Genomic DNA, 25,805 nt, shown 5'->3' with positions numbered 1-25,805 from the left:
TGATAAGAAAACCAAAAAAGAGAGCGAGAGGATGAATAAAAGAAGAAGTATGAGCGTGTGGTCCGGACAGAAAAATGTGGATGGAGCAAAATAAAGTGTTTCTCCTACAAGTTATGGCAAGTGATATATTCGCCCCTCTTTCTTCCCTCCCACCTCACTCTATTTATGACTAGAGGTGGGAGGGAATGTATCATTTCCCTGTACCATCCATGATGAGGGCCCACCAGTTGACAGCCTAAATGCCCCCCTCTCTGTCAATGAGAAATGATTGTGTGAAACACTCGCCGCACCAAAAAGTACCTGCATCTGGTCTTCAACATACTCGCCTAGGAGCAAATCTGCCTAAATCTTCAACATACCCGACCCAATCCAACCCGAATTGGAAATCGGGTTGGGTTGGAAAAATGGGTTCCTCGGGTTGGGTCGGGACCCGAGTTGCACCCCTAGTAAATCATAGCTTTAAGTAAAAGATCTGGTGCCTTTAGCAAACACTAATCGAATAAAACTTCGTCAAATAATGGCTCATTCCATGAGTTAAAAGCTTCCTTCCAATTACATCGAAATTGGAAAAAAGAAACACAGTGTGTATACAGAGCTGAAATATGTGGACTTTATATAAACAAAGAGAGTCAGTGTGTATACATAGCGGCATGTGCGTTTGGATGTAGGTGGTTAAATAGACAGTCATGAATGGCCACTTTGAATAAAACAGTGTGCATATATAGACATGACAATCAATGTTTTAGGAGTCTCGCATTTGCGTATAGCACCGAGAACAATCCTTCAACAAATGAGGGCAAAGTTCACACACACACACACTTGATACTGACATAGCAACTTGATTCTCAAAATTAAGACACCACGTGCGATGCTAGTAACTTTCTTGGGATGGGTCAATGCGGGCGCCTCTTGGTTGCATCACTCCGTTATTAGCAGAGAGAGGGAGAGGATTTGCACAGAACTTCTTTTCAGTTGAATAGAGATTTTATTGGTTCAGATGATTTTCTTTACTAGTTTTTTTATTAGGAAACTGCTATATGGAAATTTTATTGGTTCATATGATTTTCTTTAGTAGTTTTTTTCAAGGTTGCTAGAGCAGGAATAAAAGCGGGAATTAAAACGGGAATCGAAAGCCGGAATCGAAGGCTCCCAAGGAAGAATCCTACTCAAGGTTGCTAGAGCAGGAATCGAAAGCGGGAATCGAAAACAGGAAAGAGAGAGAGAGATTTTAGGGAGACTACGGCAAAAGAGAGATTTGTTTTATGATTTCTGTTTTTTGAAAAACAGAGAGTGCCACATAGAATATTGGGAGTTCTACTTCTGAAAGCATCATAAAATCTTTCTCAACAAACTACTCTCTACCTAGTAAAACCTCCTAAAATCTCTCTCAACAAACTAGGTGTTCACGTGATGTGTGTGTGGGTAAAGTCCAGTATTTTCAGAGTAACAGTGGGCCCACTTTTTTAGGATGATCCAAGCCTTCCATTTGTTGGGCACAACGTAGAAATCTTCTCCGTGGGATTATTGAAACCTCTTCAGTTCGGAGGGTTAGTATCATCCCACGTAGATGATTTTTGGGGTACGGCTTATTTACATTGTGGAAAGTGGGTCCCACTATACTTAATTTCTGAAAAATAATATAATTTACGCATCTACTACAATAAGCTGGAATGAAAAGAAGAGAGTTTTTTCCATTTTTTTGAAAATTACATGAGAATTACACATCACATATAATGCCGCCTTTTTAGCAAAAGGGAGCGTTGACATTGTTTCCAGATGACCAGGTAGGCGATTTGGTTGTTGAGTTGAACTGTTTAACTACTTTATCCCCATAAAAAAGGCAAAATATCTTCTCAAATCAGGATCGATATCGAAATAAGAGAAAAAAACTCCTTATAACTCTCTACTTTCAAACCTTTATCAATTATCATCTTCTTCTAGGCATCAACATAACAGACCCACCATCTCCTTCTGCATTTATCACCTTTTCCTGCACATTGATGAAGACAACATAAGCACACGGACAGAGAAGATCGAGCACAACTAAATTTATCAGTTTTTTTTGTTTTTTTTTTAACCTTCAAACTCATCAATGGCGGGTGGTTTTATTGCCTCTGGCGGGGAAAGGAAAGATTACCCGGGAGGGATGAATGCGTTTTTGCTTTTAACTTGTTTCGTAGGGGCCACTGGTGGTTTAATCTTCGGTTATGACCTGGGAATTTCTGGTAACTATTTCTTAAAATATAGGAAGAATTTCTTTCTTTTTTTCTTCTTTTCTGATTTTAGTGACACAAAACTCTTTTCTTCATCTTAGGTGGTGTTACTTCAATGGATCCTTTCTTGGAGAAATTCTTCCCATCTGTTTATCGTAGACAGAAATCAGAAGTGGACACCAATCAGTACTGCAAATTCGATAGTCAGATTCTCACGGCTTTCACTTCGTCCCTCTATATTGCAGCATTCATCGCGTCCTTCTTCGCGTCCACCGTTACTAGACGTTTTGGCCGAAAGATTTCAATGCTGTTTGGTGGAGTAGTATTTGTAGTTGGTGCGGCACTTAACGGTGCCGCCAAGGATGTGGCGATGCTTATCATCGGACGGCTTTTTCTTGGTATTGGCGTCGGTTTCGCCAATCAGGTATGCTTGGATACAAATAATTCTCTTCTGATTATTTCTTTTATTCCAATTTGATTTGCTTTGGAAACAATTCTGTTCGAATACATTTCACTACTTTTTCTTTTTTTCTTCTTCTGTATTTAGATCAGTTGAGAGTTTTTTTGTATCCTATGATTGTAAGGTAGGAGTAGATCGCTTTCATTACAATTTTTTTCGGTATTTAGATCGGTTGAGCGAGTTTTTTTCTGTGTTCTATGATTGTAATATAGGATTAGATTATTATTTTTCTTGACATTCTTTCTGGATATTTGTTTTTGCAGTTGTTGCTACATAGTTTTCTAATTAGATATCTCAAAGTATGTGAGAAAGGTTCAACGTGAAAAGCAAAGCTACATCTTATACATGTTAATAAAACACTCCCCAAAGTATATAAATTAACCAAACAACACGTATGTAAGAAAGCAAATCATAAACCCATCTACCATAGATCAGACCTTTTATCCATCGATGTAACATAAAACCAGCACCAAGATGATTACCTGTCCATCCAAACTGACGCTTTGTATGTTAGGCTAACAATCTGCCACTTCAACAAGAGGTCTCCCTTCTCTGAAACCAATCTTCTGATTCTTGAAAAAAAATCTAACTCAAAAGACCAATCTACCACTCACAAGAAGAGAAAACAGTTCTTTTATTTTTTATTTGGTGCTTACAATCCTTCTATCCTCTCCATTGGAAATCTAATCACTGGAATGTCACCAATGTCACCCCATCATGTAATAGAAGAGATAACTCCGGGTAGACGGGTAGAAGTAATATAGACCACGCGATTGAAATGCTTGATTCCAGCTGTAATCACATAATCTTCACTCATTCATTTAGGCCCTTTAGGCCCCGTTCCTGTAAGATTATGGCAACCTACTGTGGGTGCTAAAAGGATTATTGGACTCAAATTTAAATGTAATTTTGAGTCCAATAATCGGTTTGGCACTCACAATCGGTTGTTTACGTATTTCACCGGTACACCTTGAAAGATTATTCTCATATTTTTTCCTTTTTTCATCCGTGCTATATAGATTTCAATTTTTTTAGAACTGTAAAATTTCACTGATATGTTTTATTTCCGCAATTTTTCTTACCATAGCAAAACATGCTGTATGTTTTAAAATTTCAAAACCATTTTTTTTCTGCTTGTCTTTATTTCTGTAATTTTTCTTACAGAATTTGAATGGGTTTTTTTTTGTAATTTATTTTTAATACTAGCAAGTCCTAATTTTAAATTCAATCTTTATTTGACATCTCCATTGTTATTGAATATATTTGCAGTCTGTGCCTCTCTACCTGTCGGAGATGGCTCCCGCGAAGCATCGTGGTGCTCTTAACATGGGTTTCCAGCTTATGATCACGATCGGAATCCTCGTGGCCAACCTGGTGAATTACGGCACCAACAAGATCAAAGGCGGATGGGGCTGGAGGGTCAGCTTGGCTGGTGCTGCCGTCCCTGGTTTGATCATCTCCGTTGGCTCGCTCTTCCTCCCAGACACTCCTAACTCTCTCATCGACCGTGGCAAGCCCGAAGAAGCCAGGAAGATGCTAATGCGAATCCGTGGGACTGACGACGTGCATGAGGAGTTTCAGGACTTAGTGGCTGCTAGAGAAGAGTCAAAGACAGTCACAAAGCCATGGCAAAACATTCTCAAGAGGAAGTATCGAGCCCAGCTTGTCATGTCCATCATGATACCTTTCTTTCAGCAGCTGACCGGAATTAATGTCATCACGTTCTACGCCCCGGTCCTATTTAGGACAATTGGGTTCGGTAAAAATGCATCACTGGTGTCTGCCGTGATTACCGGTTGCGTCAATGCTTTCTCAACTCTGATTTCAATCTATAGTGTTGATAAGTTTGGGAGAAGGGCTCTCTTCATAGAAGGTGGGGTTCAGATGTTGTTTTTTCAGGTAAGAACAAAATTCCCATGAACCCCTTCTTCACGTATCATTTCTATTTGCTTCTTTATGTTATGTTTTGTTCTGTAATTCACCTGTTAATTGCGAAAACAACCAATTATTCCAAAAGCTTAGGCGGTTAGAGTTGATGTTATTTAATCAATCATCCTTCAACACTCCCCTCACGTGTAGCCCCTCTTTTTTTTGGGTTGGCCAGACACCTGAATTTTTAATATTTAAAGAGTTGTTGGGCTTTGAACCCTGACCTGCTGGGAGGCAATAGCTCTGATACCACGTGAAAAAACCAATTACTCCAAAAGCTTAATGTAATTGCTTGTTTTCACACCATGGCCCCCTTCTTCATTTCTATTTGCCTTTTTATGTTAGGATTTGTTTTGTAATTCACCTACTAATGACTAAGGCATGGCTTGTTTTCCCTCAATTGCAATCTCTTGTTGCAGATCTTGATTGGAATTTTCATCGGTATAAAATTCGGGTTATCAGGCGTGGTGGGTGGAATCTCCAAGGGGTATGCAGACTTTGTTGTAGTCTGCATCTGTGCCTACGTATCAGGGTTTGCTTGGTCATGGGGTCCACTAGGATGGCTTGTTCCGAGCGAGATCTTCCCTCTGGAGATCCGATCTGCAGGACAAAGTATCAATGTTTCAGTGAACATGCTCTTCACCTTCGTCATAGCACAGGCCTTCCTCTCCATGCTGTGCCACATGAAGTTCGGCATGTTCTTCTTCTTCGCATTCTTTGTTTTTCTCATGACCGTCTTTATGTACTTCCTCCTACCGGAGACTAAGAATGTTCCCATTGAGGAAATGGTGTTCGTTTGGAAGCGCCACTGGTTCTGGGGCAAGTTCATTGACGATGCCGACATTCCAAAAGGGTTGGCCGGGATCGAGATGGAAGGCGGCCGTGCAAATAAGAATGCAGGAAGCTAATCACTCTCATTATTTTTCCTTCTTCCAATAGATACTCTTTTTTTGAATGCTTCTACTAGAGAAACCCTTTGATGCAGTATTTCTTTTTGAATAATATGCAGTTCATTCATTGAAATGAAAATTATCTGATGTGTAGGCAAGGGATGTCTGGTTATGATGGCAATGGAAAAGGTTTTAACGATTATGTGTGCAAGGATATAACGATTGATATGCTTTCTGTTTATATCATCCATGTAGCATGGAGGGAAAATTGAGTAGCTTCCAGCATATCAACGGTCTCGATCCCCACATGCAATGTGGGTCATATCTTAACGAGAAGTGAAATATTCCGCCCCTTTTCTTCCTTGGGCCACCCCACTTTTACACTTTAGTGCGTTTCAAAATAAGGGGCAAAGGAAGACGGTTCTGTGCCGTATTTAATGGTATTTGACTAATGGGGGCGCCCTTTGCCTCTTAGTTTTGCAAGGCCGCCTGTGAATCTAGCATTCCTCTTCCCCCATAATTTAACTTTTAAATAAAATTATTCTTATCTGTTAAGTAGAACATTAAACCAACATTGGAAGACATTAACTGTACCAGCCCTTGATCTAACGGATGAGATTTCCAGTCAGCATCGGCATGCGGGCCCCATCTGACAGCTGTTGCTAACCAAAACGACACGCGGCAAGATTGCCCTCCACCGCCCACGGTGCGTGTCGGTCACGAAAGAACCCACGGGAAGCGATTTCGACCCATCCTCCCGTTAGATCTCGCCACGTTCACAATAAACAAAAAACAGAAAAAAAAATTGGAAGGTTACATATTCGTCCCCTTCTTTTACTCAGAACAGCCCCTCTAGTGTATTTATCACCACACTTTTACACCAAAGGGGGCGGTCTGAGGTTTAAAAAAAAAAAAAGATCAAACACAAAGATTCATATAAAAAGAGAAGCGTTCAGGCCGTTGTTTGTATACTCGTCCTAGGTCGCCTCCTTTCCCTCGCCACCTTTCTCTCTCCTCCACTCCCATTACCTTTAAAAAATAATAAATAAATAAACTCTCCCTTCCTTTGCAAAATCCCAAATCCCTCTCTGTGACATTCTCCCTTCATCTGACCCACCACCACCGTTTCTCCGGCGATGGCGCCCCGTCTCTTCTCGTGTTTCGGCAAGAAACTATCGCCGGAAAACGGGACCACCGATCAGACGGTGGAGGACCAGCGGCGGGGAGGAGCCGTTTTGGTGGAGCTGTTCTCATCGCAGGGCTGCACCACCTCGCCCGCGGCGGAGCTCCTCTTGTCACGGCTTGAGAGGGGAGATTTTGAGCTGGAGATTCCGGTGATTGTGCTGACATACCACGTGGACTATTGGGATTATCTGGGGTGGAAGGATCCTTTTGGATCGAGCATGTGGACCGTTCGACAGAAAGCCTTCGTGGAGGCTCTGCGTCTCGACACGTTGTACACGCCCCAGGTTGTGGTCCAGGGCCGCTCCCAGTGCTTGGGCACCGATGAAGATGCGCTCCTCTCCACCGTCCGATCCGCCACTCGCTTACCCGCTCCCACCTTCCAGGTTCGTTAAATATCAATAAACACCCTCATTTTTTATAACATCCCACAGAAGAATCTATGTACAATCGAGACCGTTGATCTTATTGAGCGCGACCATGGCCAAAGAGAAAGACACGCGTAAAATAAATGGTTAGTGGGGTCGGATAGGGAAACTGATGACATACACGTGGCACAAGCGAGCCAAATCCACTCATTCGCCTCGCCCCCAGCTTAAATAGGTGGATCCCCATTAATCATCTCTAAAGGATGATCCTAAGATCCTAATCTTTTGATACTATAATGTGACGATCGGAGGGTAAGGATCATAGACCACCCCTCCCCAACCTTGGAGCAATCCAAAGGAATGGTTTGGATCTTCGAACAAGGTGGGCATCCCAATACATTTTGAAAAATACGCACAAATAAACATCTTACAAAATCTCCACACTTCTATTCTAATTTTGTGAGTTTTTATTATATGGTATCTGCACGTAGGTGCATGTATTTTTAGAAAATACAGTCCCACGGAATAAATAAGCCAACGTAACGTAAACAAGCTCTGGGCACCCTGTATATTTTTTTCAAAAAAAAGAAAAGACACGAAAATCTACCTCCGCAAACCTTTTTAGAACTCCTATTTCTGCAATTTCTGAATTGGCTCCTTGACTCTATTATTTTTAGGGAAAAATACACTTAGACCCCTGTTAACCCCACAAGTTTTAAAAGTTACAAGCAGTGTGGTTTCAGAGCGTGACAAGTACACCCCCTCCGTCAACTGTCCGTTAGTTTAACCTGACCTGACGGAAAGACTAAAACTAACCATAGTTAATATTTTGAGGACAGAAATACCCTCATTTGCAGAGGGATTACAGTTACGCCATTTCACACCGCCGCCCCTTCGGCTACCGCTTTCATCGCCACCTTCGGCCACCTCGCCATCTCCGGCCACCGCCATCACCTCCAGCACAGACCATCGAACCCCACCCCATGGCTACATTAAACCCACATTTCAAGAAAAAGAAAGAACTTTGATAAAAATAAAAAATAAAGCCCTAAAACATAAGGGTTTTTGTGCAAATCATTATAATTATGTGAATGAAGACAAATAAACCAGGGTTTGAATCAAACCCCAATTTTTACTTTTCAAGTATGAAAACCCTAATTTACGGTTGGGGAAGACCAGGGCATTTTGGTCTTTTTCCCCACACCGTCAGCTCCGTCCAGTTAAAAAAACCCAATAAAACCACAGGAGGTCTACTTGTAACTTTTTAAACTTTAGGGGTTAAGTTGAATGTGTCAGAAACCATATGGGGTCTAAGTGTATTTTTCCCTTATTTTTATTATTTATTCGTCTTTTCTTGTTGGAAAGTTGGCCTCTCAATTGTTTTAAGCTAATTTTGACGTTTCAACTGAGGTTGGTGGCAAGTTACTGTCCCTTAGCTGTACCTTACCTAAGCCTAACCTAACTGTTACGATCATAATGTTTTTACTTATTTATCGATAATATATTTTTGAGTCCGATAGGATGCGATCTAAACCGGTATGTATTAAACTCGGGCCACTGATATTGCCATGTTATCTATCCCGGTATATAATGAACTTAGGCTAGTGATATTAGCATGATTTAATGATTGAAATGATTTCAGCGCTCCAATGTTTTGATAAACATGCGCTCACTTGTTTACCGTGTAGTATTGAAAGGGTTTTAACTTTTAAGCGCTTTTTGAGAAACAAAAACCGCGCATATTTATCAAAACACTGAAGTGCCGAAATCATTTCCCTTTAATAATTGTACAAACTCATGTCGTTTTTTCCATTATTAGACTATTCTGGTTTGTCTATGGCTGTCTCAATCTCGACATCTATGTGGAGATATAATTTCTGCGGTGATATTTCATGCGCCTGCGCCTGCCTTTCAATGTGATGTGTTTAGTGTTCTCGGCAAATCACATTATAAGGGGGCGCATGCATTATAAGGGGGCGCATGCGTACTGCAGGGGGTGAAAATACGATCTCCCTATAATTTTACCCTCTTTTTTGCAAGGCTTCCTATGAGTCTAGCAATCTAGCATTCCTCCTCAACATTATGCTGCAGGGGACTCCATATATCTTAAATCGACCCCATATAGGGCAGCGCGCGCGCGCCCACACACACACACATATATATATATATATATATATATATATATATAGGAAACTGCTAAACTTATGGTGAGCTAGCTTGCCTAATCACATGGGAGCCCACTTTGTTAGGATGATCCAAACCATTCATTTAAAAGTCCCTTACATACATAGATGGGGGGTGTACCAAAAATCAGTTCCATAGGATCATCCTAACCCCTCCATTTGTGGAGGACAAAAATGGACAGACACAAATTTGCCCCATTTTTGTCCTCCACAAATGGAGGGGTTAGGATGATCCTATGGAGTTGATTTTTGGTACACCCCCTATCTATGATAAGGCCTTGCAAATGAATGGTTTGGATCACTCCACAAAATGTGGGACCCATGTGATTGGGCAAGCTAGCTCATCATAAGTTTGGTGAGCTTAAGCTCACCAACAGTTTTCTCATATATATATATATATATATATATATATATATATATATATATATATATATATATGGGCCCACATTGTTTGGATGATCTAAAGCATTCATTTGGATAGTCCAAAGATAGATAGAGTGTGCACAAAAAATCTGCTCCACAAGATTATCCTAACCCTTCGATTTGTGGAGGTTAAAGTGGATGGGTATAAACCTCCACAAATCCGTTCATTTTTAACCTCAAAAAATCGAAGGGTTAGGATGATCCTATGGAGCTCATTTTTTGGGCTCACCCTATCTATGTAAGGGCCTATCAAATGAATGCTTTGGATCATCCAAACAATGTGAACCCACATGATTTTTTGAGCTCTTGCTCAGATAACTTATCTAAGGTATTGCGCAGAAAACGTTCCCTATATATATATATATATATATATATATATATATATATAGAGAGAGAGAGAGAGAGAGAGAGAGAAAGAAATGGATGGATGGATGGGGTCGATTTAAGATATTAGGGGGTCATTTATAACTGCCCTATGTTGTATATTTGGCAAACTCTGAATGAATAAGTCAAAAATCTGAGCCAGTGTGGCTGCTGCATGAGAGAACAGCCACCTCAGATTAATTAAATGAATAAGACAAAATCTGCTTAAAAAATGAATCACACAACCGTCTCAGATTAATTAAATGAATAAGACAAAATCTGCTGAAAAGTGAACCTTCCTGATCTCTCATGCAAAAGTGAGCCGGGAAATGCCTTTTCACGAAATTCCCCAGCAAATCCGATTAAAGAAGAATTTACTTTTACCATCAATGTTAAAAAGGTAAGTTCCTACGATGGGGCATATGGAGGCATGTTTGTGAGATAAGACCGTTGACCTTGTAAAACATCATGATTCATGAAGCAGCCGGCACGATCTTGGTTCATCCGAACGTACATTTCATGCGTCGCATAAAACTTACTTTCTTGCACGTGTGCGAATATCAGCTCAATTTAAGCCCAACTTAGTTCTAATGATCTTAATCATCCAATCAGCTCGACGGTTGGTTTTAGTGGAACTTTGCCTCTTGTTTTCATCCGACGGTTATGATAGTTCCATCAAACATCCTCATCATTTTGATATTTTTCACCCCTACTGTGTAACAGGCGACTTTCCAACGACCTTCACCGGACTCTCTCCAGGTCTGTCTAACGGGAGCCCTGAGAACCAAAGTGGACAGTCATGGCGCGGACGTCATGGTCGCACTCTACGAGAACGGGCTCGTGACTGACTGCACAGCGGGTGAGAATCGAGGGCGTGTTCTTACCAACGATTTCGTGGTTCGGAAGCTGGAGAAGCTGTGCACACTCAAAGACATACCCGCCAGGAAAACGGTAACGGGGTCCGTTAACTTCTCTCTATGGCCCGGATTCAACAGCAGCAAGTCCGGTGCTGTGGTTTTCGTCCAAAACCGGTCCTTACACTCGTTCGGATCCCAACAATTCCAGTTGCCTCAAAATCTTTGAACACTACACTCTTTTTTTCTTTTTTGCGGACTATTTTGTACAGGGCTTTGCTTGGGTTGGAGGGTATTCTGTAGTTTTCTTCCTCCTTTTCCTTTTTTGGGATGTTTTATGATGAAGTGAGGGGAGACGGGGGGATTTTCTGTTCTTGCTTTTAGAATTTGGAATGAAAATACGATTTAAGAGTTTTGATTTTCTAGAAAATCGGTCCGATTTCCACCACTGGAGAAGTGATTGTTGTGCTTCAAGTCATTGGATTTGGATGAAGGACTTCCGACGCTCAACAATCTAAAACCCTAACAATAGAAAATGCAAACCCCGTTTACCCTAATCTTCAGATCTAGGAAAAGCAGAGCTAAATTGCTAGTAAAGCTCAACTCTAAGAAGAAACCAACAGATCTCATTTTATTCCGCAACCATATATTACAATTACAAAAAGTTTTACACACGGAAAAGCAACAAAACAACTTGTGTTAATTACAATTCAACCCTCCCTTCTTCCCAACAATTTCATTCCAGTCCAGAACTCTATGATTCCCAACGCCACGTCTCACATACCTACACTCCAGAATTTCGGGTCTCGGCAGACCTGTTTTTGGCCTTCATCTTCTTATTACTCTGTTCCAACCCTCAAAGTTCCTCGAAAGCATACCCCCCTCTTTCAACCTCCGATTGCCGGCCGATGTATCCTAACTCTGTCCCCAACAACTCATGTACATGACCTTCTGCAGCGATTCGTCAACCTGCTTCCTCTTATCGCCTCTCGTGCTCCCGAGAAATTGACCGAAATCCGAGCCGGAGATCCCCGAAAACGGCAGAAACCCGGCGCAGAGCCGCTTTTTACTCAATTGAAGAGAAGAAAAGCCGGAATTCCAATTGAATCCCTGATCTGTGTTGCCTTGCACCACCGCCACACTGGTTGCCATCCAAAGCCTGCTCAGATAACTCATCTTCTTCTTTTTTTTCCCCCGGCCGTTAGCCAAATTTCGGAAATCCGATGTTAAATTCCGGCAAGATGAAGGTACTAAATTCAGGAGAAGATGTAATAGAGCCACGATATTATCTATATAGGAACCGATGCGGTGTATAAGTGGTTTTGTGAAAACCGGTTTTATAAACCAGTGTTGGTTCTGTCAGTATCGTAGGGATGGTGGTTTGTCCATATCCGAGAAATCGACAGAGCGTGTTGATCGTCAATTTGTCGGAATTGATTGTAAGTTCTTCTGAGATATAAATTTGTTGATGGGAAGTGATACCCTTTTGTTGCCAGAGTCAGCCCCTGAGTGGGCGAAGATTAGTAGTATTGAGAAAAGTGGGGCCTAGTCGATCAAAGATCCAAACTATTTATCTGTCGTTTAGAGGGGCCATGAATAAAGATCTGTCCGTCCATCTAGCCACGTCGATATGGGCATCGTTTTCTACGATAAAATCAAAAACGAGAAAAAGAGATGGGTATGAATGAATGAAATTAAGTAGTTTTTGTCGTGTTGCGATATGGATGGAAACAGGTGGCGAGCTTATCTTCACTCTTCATGACTCATCTTACCTCTCCCAAGACACCTTCTCTAGGGGTGGGCCCGCTCCTATATTATTCTCTTGGCTTTTTTAGATTTTTCTTTTCCTAAAATAACCACTTATAACCTTACCAAAGAGACAAAAGTGATCGGATGTGGCTTTGCACCAATCTAGACCCTACACGTGTAATGTGGAGATTGGATTAGAGAAACAGTATGCTGCGGATCATCATCCACTCATGGCGCAATTGAGCAAAGGCACAGCTATTCAGGCTACAGGCTACAGGCTACAGCAGGATAGGATGGGGTTCCAGTATTCAGGCTGACGCTGACAGTCCCCCAGCTAGCTTTTGCCACCCACAAACAAAAGATGCAAAGAAAAACAGAGAATCTGTATCGATTTTCTATTCCGGCTTGTTTTCCTAATTTCATGCTTTTTAAAAAAATTTAGGACTCTCTATTGCGTTAACAATCGCCAGTTTTTATTTAGGACTATGGGTTTTTCTAGAAACCCCTCAGATTTAATGGGTTTCTTGTTTTTTCATCTCTCTTTGTTTTTTAATTATTAGGGGTCAAATTCCCACTCTTTGCAGTAGTTCATTATGTAAATATGATAGGAGTAGTTCAGGTGCCGGAGTAGTTCAGGTTTTCTTACTTAAAATCTAAGAAACACTGCCGGGAGCAGCAGATCATGACCCTCTTTTACACTGTTTTCAAAGTAAAAACTTAGATTCTAAAGTCTGTGTATCCAAACGGCCCCTTAAAGATTTTTTTTTCACATTCTAATGCAGAGGAATGGCTCAACTATGATGAGAATAAAAGAAAAGGAAGCAACCCTTGCATGGGTACACATTCCACTTGATTTAGTACATGATTAAAGTACAATATCCACTCTCTAGAAGAGTTTCTTATGGGTAAAAAGAGAACCACTTGAACTTGTCTACTAGCTTCAGCCCACATCATCCAAGTGTCTACGGAGAAAATATCCTAGCTTTTATCCTACCTCTTCCTTAGCATTGAATTAATAAACCCTAGCATTAGCAAAGAGTGTCTACCTATCAATTTCATTTCAACGTGACAGAGAGAGAGAGAGAGAGAGAGGAGCATTAAATTAAGTTCAGGGGACCACAAAACGTATCCTTTTTATTATTATTATTTTGAATGGCACAAAACGTATCCTGATCACTGCTGATATTCCATTAACCTGATTAATAACTAACTAAATAAGATTCTCCTCCTAATTAAACAAATCTTATACTACCGTGTTTGCTTTCAACTCATCTTAGAAATGTTGGGACCAGGTATAACTCACCCTTGAAAGGTAGCCGTTAACTGGAGGGCACCGAAGTCATCCACATCCATCCACTTTTCCAATGTGGGATCTTTGCTTTCACGTGGAAGCCCCGCCCAACAATCTTCCCAACAACACAGAAGCAACGTCACTCTCCATCCCAAGGGATTTCTTCCATCCTCGAGGCTACACAAGGGTTACCGAGATCTTCTCCAAGGAATTTTCACAGGAATTTTCACAATCTTAGAAGGCACACAGGGGTTACCACGCAACTCTGATACCACTTGTTGGATCTCACATTCTCACCCTTGAAAGCTACCTTTTAAGGGGAGGCGGTGGCAGACGTGGTGGTTGACGCAGCAAAGGAGGCAGGGAGGTTGTGGTGGCAAAGGAGGGGTGGAAGAATATTATTCAATTAAGTGATATATTTGTCCCCCTTTCTTCCCCGGGTCACCCCCCTTCAATTTATTTATGAACTGCCCTTTTTACACTGCAAGGGGTGGACCAGGATACTCTCTCCACGCACATTTGGACTGATTTACACTATTGGTGTAGTTTCTGCTATACCAATTCGACCAAGAATTTTGTAGGCATCTCAGCATCATGGGACCCAGGCATTTATCTGGCGCTCAACTACTTAGATTGTAAATCATGCACTAGAAAATGTGCCCACAAGAAAAATTCAAACCAGTCAATCATCACCAGATAGATGTGTGTCCCAAGATTTTGGTCCTACATTGCAAATACTATTATTCTTCAAGCCCAAACAAAAAGGCTGACTAGTGTTTTAATGGAAGGAATCAAACACCCAAGTCATCAAACACCCAAATTCTCCACAAAGACCAACGATGATTCCATTAGAACAACAAAGGGAAGTCGCCCTTTGAAAGTACCCAATTGTCGACCACCACTCATTTTACCAGAAACATCCAAAATTAAATCTCAATTTCTATTCAACACCAAAGATCAAATCATTTTCAAAGTCCACAAATTGAACAAAAGAGGTTCTTCAATAACTGGCAATGGAAATAATCGAACATCTGCACGATTAGTTTGGGTGATGTGGAATATATTAAGACATTGAAAAATCTGGTTCTTGGCTGTGCAAACATTCTAATCAGTTCACTTAATCCCACCTTTTTTCTATTTAGTAAACATTGGAATAAGCACCCTCCATGATAGAGGCAGAAAAGCCATAACAAGCTCATTCTAGACTTTTACCCATGAGCAACCCAGCAAGCTATTTTTTTTGTCCAAAGGTTGCAGAAATCAAGAGGCACCCCAAGGAGACCAATAAAAGCCACCAATCAGGACCACGGCCACCTCTCTACCTCTACACCTCCAAAACCTCTGTAGTACACAATTCTAATCTATATTTAATGTCTCTATGCTCAAACTGACTTGGCTTCCTATGAATTTTACTATTTTAATAGTAAGAACATCAGTAACAAGCACTCTATGCAATGATTATTTGATTTTGTAATACAGAAAGTGCTTCATAACATGCAATTCCTATCATTCCCTAGACCAAACCTGGGCATTGTAACTATGGGGTAGTGAATTTAGAAGACAATCTCCAAACCTTGGCCCAAACATGGGAATTATTGAATAGCCAACTGCACATCCTGATGTAAGCAAGGAGCCTGATTTCATTTTTGGTCCCCATGGTAATGTATAGTTAGTTTCTAGTATGCAAACAAAGATTCAATCATGAAACTCAACCAAGCTGCCTGTGTACTTTATGTGAGTTCATGCAGAATTGTGCTCTTCTATCACAACCACATCTACTAAGCAGAACAGATAATATTGGTACAGATAGCTAGCTTCTACTTGTGGCCAGAGCAACATAAACTAACCAAAAACTGCTGGAATATTACATAGCATGCATGTTAGATTTTGGCATTGATGCATGCATGTGTTAAATATGTAAAAATACCATGAGCAGCAACAAAAATCTCATGACACAGAAATTATACTGTTTGCCATGATCCAATGAACGTTCACAACAGTCCTGGCTGCAATAATTCTTTATACAACATGTTTAAAAATTAGTTAATCTCCTCACTTAGAACCGTTCTGCTTCTTATTCCTTTAGACTACAAATGTACCTGATTTGTTTTTTTGTTTTTCGAATTGCCAGTATTTATATATCAAAGGGGTCATTAATCTAAAAATATCAGTAAGATTAAGTTGTCAATTTTACTTCCTGAGCATGCATTACCATAGGAGAAAGGAAACAGAAAGAATGAACAATTCAGCAGTGAAGTCATCAAAACCCCAGTATTGCCTATATAGCCATTTAAATTAGTGAGTTTGATTTAATTTTTCAAACCCAATATTAATAAATTGTCACTACCATAGTTTTACATTTCTACCGGAACCAAACTACTGGAATGTTGCCATTTTCATCCCCACCGAAGCACATACTGAAACTGAAATGCAGAGTGAAACCTAAAATGCATAGTGTACCACTCAAAAATTTTAAAAAAGGTCAGCCCGGTGCACGAGGCTCCTGCCGTTGCGGGGTCTGGGAAGGGTTAAATGTAACATAATTATATTTGGGATTTGCTAGAAACCATCGCACAAGCCATTTCTTGGAACATCTGTTGCATGAGAGAGAAGCCACATAGGCTCACTTTTCAACAGATTTCATCATTATTCATGAGCTGGCTGCTCTCTCAGACTTTCATGCAACAGCCATTCCACGAAATGCCTTTTGCAATGGATCCTAGCAAATCCCATTATATTTATATGAATTGCATGTGAAATGTAATATATGTATTGTGTATAAATATTTAGGGAAAAGGTTTATGAGGTATCGCTCACCCTGAGCAGCCCTCTAAATACACCATCTCCCATAGTTGCTTGAGTCGTCCAACCCATTCATTCTGTAGGTTATAGGTAGGATTATGGTTATGGCTATGGTTAGGGTTATGGTATGGAGATGGTTTCTTAGGAACACCCTATCCATGTGAGGTCCTATGTAATGAATGCATAGGATGAGTCACACAACATGGGAGATGGTGTTTTATAGTGGCTTGCTCTGGCTGCGCGATACCTCAGAAACCTCGCCCCCATAATATTCATATGAATTGCATGTAAAATATGATATTTACTAAATTATCAAACATGCATATGCATGACAGCACATGTCACTATGTATTTGATGTCGTTACACCATTATGAGTAGATATTTTGCCAATGTGATAATTTTTTAGGGTGTGTATTTGTGCTTGTTCTACGACTACCAGAAGTTCCATTTTAAATGTTGCAATCATTTGCATATGTTTCTATAATTTTACAGCTCTATCGAAATTTCCACCTGAAATAGACATGTTTCCAGTGTTTCCATTTTCATCACAACCGAACACACAAAGCAACCAAAATCTGAAACCTTGGCTACTACTAATCAACAAAATAAAAAGAGATGAGTATTTAATAATCATTAAAAAGATAACGGCACTACCAATCAACAAATACAAAGTCACAAGATATGTAATGGTCATTATACTGATGAAACAAGGAATAGGCAGAAAACACAATTGATAGGCACGGAAAGATACCCAAGATGAAAGGAAAAGGCTGTGACAAGGTTTCAAAAACTTGAAAAACTCTGGGCTTAATGACTGTGAAACCTGAATTGATTCAAGACTCACTCAAGTACTCACCAAGTCAATAAATTTCTTCGAGTTTGCTAAAATAGTACAAACCTTACAGAAATAATCACACGCAATTGTGATATGAACTCTAATTGCTTAGTGTATCAGAAATGAATCTTAATATTAGGAGCATTAATGGAATGTCTTGTGCGAGTTTTCTCAAAGCAAAAGTAATAAATTATTGATATATGAAAACTAAGCTCTTAAACTTCAGAGTGTTCATGTGCAGGTGTTAATATCCGGGTTTTTATTAACCTTTTCTTTTTTGAAATGATAACAAAAGCTTTATTAGAAAAAAGGGCAGAGGTTAATGCACACCTTGTTAATTGTCTCAACATATAACAAGTTGTCCTTTAATTCATTACCACTGAACTATTCATTAAAACTTCATGTGCTGCATTTGCTACTACATCTCAAAGTGAAGGAGCTGTCGCATTTAGAGGTTCTAAGCTGCTTCATCTCACTTAAAGCTCCTGAATTACTCTTAGACTTCTACAAAATGTGATGGCTCCAGCACTAGGCACATCTTCAAAGTACTTTGTCAAATATTTCTTAGCTTTTTAACACATCGAGTAGTAGAACTCAGCCAGATTTCAACAAGTTGAATTGACCAACCAGATTGTTTGAAGTTTGAACAGAAAGGAATTTTCAAACCATGGCTATAGCTACGAGAAATCCTTAGTTTATGAATAAATATCTCCAACCTTTTTAACAAAGTGTGTATTCTCCTCTCTAGAGTAAGCTCAAATGGAATGCAGGTAAGCCAAGAAGATTCATGGAGAAACATCTCTATGTGATAAGCGTGATAAATTAAATGAGGTGAGGTGGCGCTCATGGAGCAACCTCTGGGATGTACATAGAATGGACACCATGCCATTTTGCAAAAAAAGGACCATTCATAGACAAAAAAACGGCATGCACTTTGTATGTAAGCTTGGGTGTGCTGAAGACAGAATTTCTCGAAGTCGAGCGGTCAAGCCTATATAATACTATTTCACTACACCAAACTTCCAATACATAATACATTTTTACAAGGATGGGATTATTGCTGCCAGTTGGTGTACCCATGGGACTGAAATTATAGACCCAAAAAAGAACAGGCTGAAGGAAGAAGTGGCTACAAATAGCATTGGTCAGCAAACCTTTTTCTTTTCGAGGAAAAGGAGAAGACCGAGATGGTCGAAACTCCAAACCAAAATACAAGATAGGAAATACAAGAAATAGAAAAGGTAACAGAAAAAACAACTATGGGGGAAGGAAATCAAAATTTTCCTCTTTTCTTTAAGGCGGAAAGGCAGAACCAGGAGGCAGGACAGGGCGTAAAAACTTAAAACCCATTGGAAGCTGAGAGGTGCATTGATGAGCTGTATTCACATAAAAATGCCTATGCTGTTGCCATGACCCATCAAATGAATCACCCCATCAACAGTTAATTGAGAGTTTGAGACAGCAATGATGTCAATGGGCTGAAATCTCTCTCCACGTGAAAGATATACAAAAGTAATTGGGGAGACATTCCTGATCTCTCTTGCACCGAAAATCTTAGACATCTAAAATGTTTTTGGATGCCTTCAATGGGAAGCAATTTTATTCAGAATCAACAAAATTCAATTATCTACAAGTAGGATGCAAGCCTGAATAAAGTTAACTCCAACCCATAAGTTTCATACCACACCTTTTGACATCAAAACGCGTTATTGTTTTCATGATAAACCTTTAAACGAACCCCAGAAAATCTGGAAACAGAAGGGGATAGAGAATGATACATTCTTTGTCCACAATACATAACAAAATCATTTCATTCAAGCAAAAGGAAGCTTACAACAATGGCAACTGCACTTTACACTGAATCAACCACTCCTTCAACCTGTTGCCGAGCAAGGTATCTTTCCCTTCGTTCCTTCTAAAAGAAAAACAGATATAAACAATATAAGCAGAACTTCAATGAAGCAACAACAACTAAATCAAAATAATAGAAAATTAGTTTACCCATTCATCTATGACGAGTCCTTCACCAACAATACGTGGACCAGTGTCTTCAGGAGGTTTTTTCCTTGCCTCCAGTGCAGCTTCAGCCTCAGCCAACTGGCGTTTCAGTTTCTCCATTGCCTTATAGAGACACATCCAGTTAATATGTTAGCCAAATTAAAACCTAGAAAAATCCCTAACAACGGCAGCTATTGAAAGGCCTACTTACAGGGCTAGTGCGATCTGCATCTAAGAAAACAACCCGCAGAATTTGCTCAACTGCTACCTGTTCTTTCTGCTCATCAAACTGTTAAAAAGGGTTCAGTTTTCAAATTCCGTAAGAATGGAAAGTTAAAGAAAGACTTCCCTTCAGTGAAGGTGATAACATCTAATCAAAATACCCTATGTAACAAGGACACTCCATTTTTAAATAGTTTTGTCAGACAAGTACCGAAATGCCAGCACATTAGCTTTGCTAGTTGCTGTGTCTGGAACTACACAGACAGATGTCTCCTTCCCAATTTGCACATAAAATACCAGACGGGATATGGCAGTAAGAAAATACATCAGGAACAAAATGGTTCCAAACAAGCCTTAAAAAACAATAATGTGCGCACAAGGTAACGCATTAACAATAAGAAATAAATGTTGATTTAGCATGACTCACCAGCTCTGGTACATACTCGATTCCTCCTTTCACCTTCAAACTCACAATCTTAAATTTAACCTTGCTCTTCTGGTCTATTTGTTTCTCATTGTTTTCTGGTTGCTCGACAAACTTGAACACTAGTGATCCAAAAGAAAAACAAAAAGAAGATGCCTTAAAGAAATAGTGCAGGAGTATCAACTTACTACACAAAAAAAGAGAGAGAAAATTGCACCAATAAACAATATCATGAAACAAGCAGAAACATATTATACCAGTTGCTATAATACTTTCACCAGGAGAAAGTACACCCCCTGGAGGACGCATAAAACAGCTTTTGGGTGCAGTTGTTTGAAACTAAAAAAGGCAGACGAGAAATGATTCAGCTCATGCAAATAGATGATAAGAATGCAGATGATAATAACAACAAGAGGAATGCTAGACTCGCAGTCGCCCTTGCAAAAAGGGGTAAAGCGCGCGCCCCATTGGTCAAAATCCATTTATGATGACACAGAAAATTATGATCATAACTGTCATAAATGGATTTTGACCAATCGAGGAGAGCTTTACCCCTTTTTTGCAAGGGCGCCTTTGAGTCTAGCGTTCCTCTAGCAACAATAACAATGATACAACAAAATTAAATACAAAATTCACTATAGCCTAATGACCTAATCCAATATATGTTCTCCCTTACCTTAAAGGCTACATGATGAGATCTGCTGGTATTTTTAATCCTGATCGCACTTCTAACCTGTTTACCAGGTTCATCTTCAACAGAAAACAAAAGAATTAATCAAGCAAAAAGGAAATCCCAGTCACAAAAAATCAATTAAACTACTCAAGTCCACCATTCACCATCTAGAGGTGAAACTCAGGTTGATTTTGGGGGTTTTATGTTCGAACTGTTACCTTAAATCAGGTTGGGCTTGTTTTAGATCAAAATTATTTTTTTTAGCAAAATCTCAACTGAACCCAACCCCAAGTTGCACACCTACCATACCACCAAAAATAGATAGAATAGATAATTGTAAACAATCAAATCAAACCGAACCCTAGCCCAAACATTGAAAGTCCCAGTATGGTTGAGAAACCAAAAGGGAGAAACAATAGAAAGTCAACCCATTAATCAATATCGATTAAAACATTCAAACTAACAAACGGATTATAAAAAGAAAAGAATGCTCCTATCGTGTTAGGTGAAAGAAAACAAAATAACCCAATTCAAAAGCTAAAAGTGTGGGATAAAAAGGAGAAGCCAATTAGCTAAAGGAATTAAAAATCCATAGTAAAGAAATCTGCAGAAATAAGAAAAAGTAAGTGGTCAAATTTATGATGAGGAAACAATTACCCAAATCGATTAAAACATCCGAAGCCAACAAACCCAGCAAAAAAATATATAGGGTTTTACTAAGAATCCATACAGCTCAATGGGAAATAGAAAAGGACCCATATCAAAAATCAATTAAACAAAATATAGAGATTTCCAAATTGAACAAATGATCCAAAATCAACAAATCCACAGTAAAACAAAAAAACAAAAAAACAAAGAAAGAAGAACATACAGAGAACCCTCTCATCCACAAACAACAGAGAACAGAGAAAAACAAAAAACAAAGTCAACAACACAAAACCCTAATCCCAAAACTCACATGGAAAGTAGAGCTTGCTTGAGGGATCGAGGCGGAGCCTGCGTCGGTTGGGCAGAAACGACCTTGCAACAGAAGAAACAGAGGCCTGTTGAGGATTTGAACCCTCAATTTGTTGTTGATTTTGACTGTGCTGTTGAAGACTCTGCGTAGAAGAAGACGAAGAAGTATTCCCTCCCGTCTGCCAAAATGGTATCCTACAAAAACGCCAAACCTTCCCACCACCACCAGCAGAGGCGGATTTATCCTCCGCAATAGCCATCTCTATCGCGAATCCAAATCAATGAAATCCACTTTTCAGTCCATCAAAACAAAGCAGATGAGATTTGAAGATTTCTTTCTCAGATTTCTCAAAAACCAATATTTTATCAGATCTATTTTCCTCTCTATTCTCTTCGGTTTTTCCCTCCCTCTGTATACGTCGCTGTACTGTTGGGAAATGATGAAGGCAACTTAACTTTACTCTCTCTCTCGGAGAGGGTTGGGCGGTGGGTTGACAGGTCGGATCTTAAATGAGGAATTCATCATATTTAACATGTGGGGTTCACGTCCGTAATTTTTTTGTTTTCGTTGTTCTCATTTCTCCGTGTATTTTGTGGTTTGTGTTGGACTGTTGGCTGTGGTTGACTCCGAGAATTAGTAGTTGGCGTCTGGAGAAGGGTTTAAAATTTTGTATTGAGGATTGGTCACCTGCGTAACTACCAATTACTGACTTAAGTGAAAATTACAAGGAGTAATACACTAATACCCTCTCTCTCTCTCTCTCTCCAAATTAATGATTGTAGTGAAAATTAAGAGTAGTAACACTCATTATGAGAAAGTAGCACTTGACCCTCCACCTTGCCAATAGGGGTGTCAACATATCCACTCCAGATCCGATTCACATGTGTCTTAGTCATGATCCATTCAAATCCATTATATCCAGTCGAGATCGGATTCACCTATGTCTTAGGCTACGTTTGGATGATTTAGATTTGAATTTCTCACATTTTCAGTTGAGATTTCGAACTCGATCAGATCCTTGGATTTCCAAATCAGCTACAATAGTTAAAAAAATATCCGATTTGCAAATCTGTTGTGCAAGACATTATTTGAAAATTAATATTTGTGGCAATTACCTTCACCCTCACTGCTCCTCGACCTTGCTGCAATAGCATCCATAAATCCCTCCCTCCTTCTCCCTCGTACAACGTGAGCATGGGGATGACTAATGTATTTTGTATACAAAACTCAAATCCAAATCCAAATACAAAACCTTGAGATATCCAAGCATGGCCTTAGTCATTATCCATTCAAATCCATTATCGGATTGGATTTGGAGTGTTATGATATCGTACATCTCATGTCCCACATTTATGATTGTCCCATGCGCTCATAAATAACTTTGGACCCTGTGATAGTGATCCAAAGGCCTTGTTCATTTATGATTATGATTATGACAATCGATTGTGAGTGGTAAAATGATTATTGGACTCAAATTTAAATGTAATTTTGAGTCCATTAATAGGTTTGGCACCTACAATCGATTGTAGTGATCTTAATTGAACATGGCCTAAATGTGTCCATGGATTCTAGTAATGTTAATGTGTATAGATCTTTCCGTTTAAGTTCTTAATGGGATGGTCCATTGGGCTGTTTGGGTCCTCTTAATGGGATGGTCCATTGGGCCGTTTGGGTCCATTGACACACTAGTTGCCCATCTCTCTCTCTCTCTCTCTCTCTCTCTCTCTCTCACATACATTCCTATTGGCTCTGTTCACTTCTTTTCCCCGGAAAGGAAAATGCCTTTCCAAGTGACATGGCAGAAGGGAAAGGAATGAAGAGGAAAAGGCTTCATTTTTCATGGAAAGCCTCTTTCCGATATATTTAATCAGAAAGCAAATCTCAAGTAACAGGGAAAAAGTCAATTTCCACGTCATTTTTAGCCTTTAAATAAGAAATTCCACATCTGATAATAGTTTTCCCTGAAAAAGAAGCGAACATAAAAATTCTGTCTTGTCAGGGAAAAAAAGGCTGTTTTCCAGGAAAAGCAGCTCCAGGGAAAAGAAGTGAACAGAGCCATTAAGTAAATGTCTCTATTATGATCAATCCTAACAATCATCACTGGGTACTACGTCGGGACATGTGTGTGATCATGACCATTGATTTAGTGTAACATCATTAGGCAAACCCACATGGTGTGAAGTCATGACATAAGTAAAATTAAGGCCTACCTAATCCAAGTTGTAGCTTCTGTTGGCAGAACCCTAAACCCAACAAGATATATATACTTTGATGAAAAACAAAAGAAAATGGGATATTATTTTTTCACTTCCCTGTAGGATTATGCGACCCACTCTAACGTGATCTGACACAAAAAAGCGTTAAAGTCTGACCATAAATCAGTTAAAAGGGGGGGGCGCATAATCCTACAGGGGGGTGAAAAAACTCCCAAGAAAATAATGAATTCTTTCATAAAAGGACACTGATGTTGGCCGTACCGTGTTTTGATAATTGCACTGACTCATCTTGTCTTTTCTTATATAAAGAGCTGTCAAAGGTAGTCACAGTTCCCAAAAAGTTCTGAGGAGGCAATTAAAAAGGAAAGGAAAAGACAAGCTGAGTTTGTACAATTATTAAACAATAGTAGTGCCAATAAGGAATCTAATCGTACAACCATTGATTGCAAAAAACTAAAAGTAGATGATAGATGGGGAGAGAATGCTAGGATTCCTTCCAATAAGAAATCTAATTGTATCACGATTTTTAGTAGGCTTCCTCTATTACTAGATTTATTGTGCTTGTCAAATTTTGCCCTCGTTGTTCATATGAGAAAAATGTTTTTTTTTTTTGGAATGGTATGTGAGAAATACGATTATCATGTACCATCTCTATAATGTTGACACTACCATGTTGCTCTCGATAACCAAATAGGTTCATTGTTTCGGCCGAAAAGAAAAGAAACCAAGCGAAATTGACATCTTAGGTTTCCACTCTGGTAGGTATTGGTAAGCTAGGAGATAAAACAAGCTTTGAGATTTATTTATGACTTGATTTAGAAATGAGTGAATGCCCATTTATTAGTTGTAGTTAAATCTACTCTTGGTTTTTGAGAATAAGCGAGAAAGGAGGGCTGAAAGAAATGGAAGCCCTATTCAGCACATTGCTTGTCACTCGCACAAGTGAGAATCTCCACACCAGGATGATGGAAACATTGACAGAGTCCACGGAATGACGAAGAAAATAACAAGCGCAACAACTCTTAAACAGAATAGTGGAAAACTAATTTTTTCTCATTGGTTGTTAAAATTCGGAACATGTCAATAAGGCCACGTTTGGATACTCGCAAGATTTAGATTTGGATTTCTCACATTCACAGTTCAGATTCGGACATGGATCAAATCCTTAGATTTCCAAATCAGCCATAACAGTGAAAAAAAAACGATACAACTAATTAAAATCCTAGAAAATAAGTACTTTTATGACTAAATTTTTATGAGGTAAAAATAAAGATAGAGCTTAACGATTATAGTAAACTGGGAATTTCTAGCGTCCATAGCAAAAGGCATTTCGGGGCTGGTCTGACGTGCACCTTGTGCATGGAGACAAATGCTATTGTCTTCATTGATGAGGTGGTTAGTCTGACATGCAACAAACCAGCTGCAGAATGCCTTCTGCGATGGACCCTAGCAAATCCCTAGTAAACTTAATATGTATAAGATAACTAATCGTGAAAGATGATATCTGGAACACAAAAAATGACCATAACTTGGTAAGATCAAGTCCAAATCGCATAATCTTGGGCTCTTTAGATAGGTAATCGAAAAACCTTTCTAAAAATACCAAAATTAAGCTAAATAAACAAGTTTTGACAAAAAAAAAATACTAAAAATAAAATTACGAAAATGGAAGATAAAAAAAATAAAAGATTTGATCCACGCCGCACGTTCTGCATCAGGAGCCCCTGCATAAAGAGCCGCAAAAGGGCTCTTAATTGGATCCATGTCATTT

The 25,805-nt window shown here is 39.5% G+C and overlaps 3 protein-coding genes across 3 annotated transcripts; 2 read left to right on the top strand and 1 right to left on the bottom strand.

The window, feature by feature from the left end:
- The first annotated feature begins 1,571 nt into the window (after positions 1–1,571).
- On the top strand, positions 1,572–5,694 carry LOC143893003 (sugar transport protein MST3-like). Its single transcript, XM_077397928.1, has 4 exons — positions 1,572–2,225; positions 2,315–2,637; positions 3,943–4,572; positions 5,022–5,694. The coding sequence occupies exons 1-4, from the start codon at positions 2,093–2,095 to the stop codon at positions 5,508–5,510; spliced, it is 1,575 nt and encodes a 524-aa protein (XP_077254043.1). The 5' UTR covers positions 1,572–2,092; the 3' UTR covers positions 5,511–5,694.
- Positions 5,695–6,443: 749 nt separating this feature from the next.
- On the top strand, positions 6,444–11,295 carry LOC143893000 (uncharacterized). The gene is made up of 2 exons (XM_077397926.1): positions 6,444–7,060; positions 10,735–11,295. The coding sequence occupies exons 1-2, from the start codon at positions 6,629–6,631 to the stop codon at positions 11,092–11,094; spliced, it is 792 nt and encodes a 263-aa protein (XP_077254041.1). The 5' UTR covers positions 6,444–6,628; the 3' UTR covers positions 11,095–11,295.
- A 7,899-nt stretch (positions 11,296–19,194) lies between these two features.
- On the bottom strand, positions 19,195–22,371 carry LOC143892999 (vesicle-associated protein 4-1-like). Its single transcript, XM_077397925.1, has 7 exons — positions 21,819–22,371; positions 20,864–20,937; positions 20,445–20,526; positions 20,191–20,309; positions 19,753–19,830; positions 19,545–19,664; positions 19,195–19,458 (listed from the first exon to the last, which is right to left on the bottom strand). Exons 1-7 carry the CDS (start codon positions 22,075–22,077, stop codon positions 19,396–19,398), a joined length of 795 nt encoding a protein of 264 aa, XP_077254040.1. The 5' UTR covers positions 22,078–22,371; the 3' UTR covers positions 19,195–19,395.
- Positions 22,372–25,805: the final 3,434 nt, after the last annotated feature.

This window comes from Tasmannia lanceolata, unplaced genomic scaffold, assembly GCF_043159265.1.
Source record: "Tasmannia lanceolata isolate RefF3 unplaced genomic scaffold, GAP_Taslan_0.1 ptg000015l, whole genome shotgun sequence".
Taxonomy (NCBI): Eukaryota; Viridiplantae; Streptophyta; class Magnoliopsida; order Canellales; family Winteraceae; genus Tasmannia; species Tasmannia lanceolata.
Note: the sequence above shows the minus strand (reverse complement) of the source record. Positions and strands in the feature narration are given on the sequence as shown.

What these genes read in the sequence shown, in the direction of transcription:
- LOC143893003 (XM_077397928.1), top strand. Translation starts at nt 2,093, where the DNA reads ATGGCGGGTGGTTTTATTGCCTCTGGCGGGGAAAGGAAAGATTACCCG. An exon ending in TTATGACCTGGGAATTTCTG is followed by an intron (nt 2,226 to 2,314) that starts GTAACTATTTCT and finishes TCTTCATCTTAG; the next exon opens with GTGGTGTTACTTCAATGGAT. An exon ending in GCGTCGGTTTCGCCAATCAG is followed by an intron (nt 2,638 to 3,942) that starts GTATGCTTGGAT and finishes ATATATTTGCAG; the next exon opens with TCTGTGCCTCTCTACCTGTC.
- LOC143893000 (XM_077397926.1), top strand. Translation starts at nt 6,629, where the DNA reads ATGGCGCCCCGTCTCTTCTCGTGTTTCGGCAAGAAACTATCGCCGGAA. An exon ending in TACCCGCTCCCACCTTCCAG is followed by an intron (nt 7,061 to 10,734) that starts GTTCGTTAAATA and finishes ACTGTGTAACAG; the next exon opens with GCGACTTTCCAACGACCTTC.
- LOC143892999 (XM_077397925.1), bottom strand. Translation starts at nt 22,077, where the DNA reads ATGGCTATTGCGGAGGATAAATCCGCCTCTGCTGGTGGTGGTGGGAAG. An exon ending in TGAAAGTATTATAGCAACTG is followed by an intron (nt 20,310 to 20,444) that starts GTATAATATGTT and finishes TTGGATCACTAG; the next exon opens with TGTTCAAGTTTGTCGAGCAA. An exon ending in ATGCAGATCGCACTAGCCCT is followed by an intron (nt 19,665 to 19,752) that starts GTAAGTAGGCCT and finishes TGTCTCTATAAG; the next exon opens with GCAATGGAGAAACTGAAACG.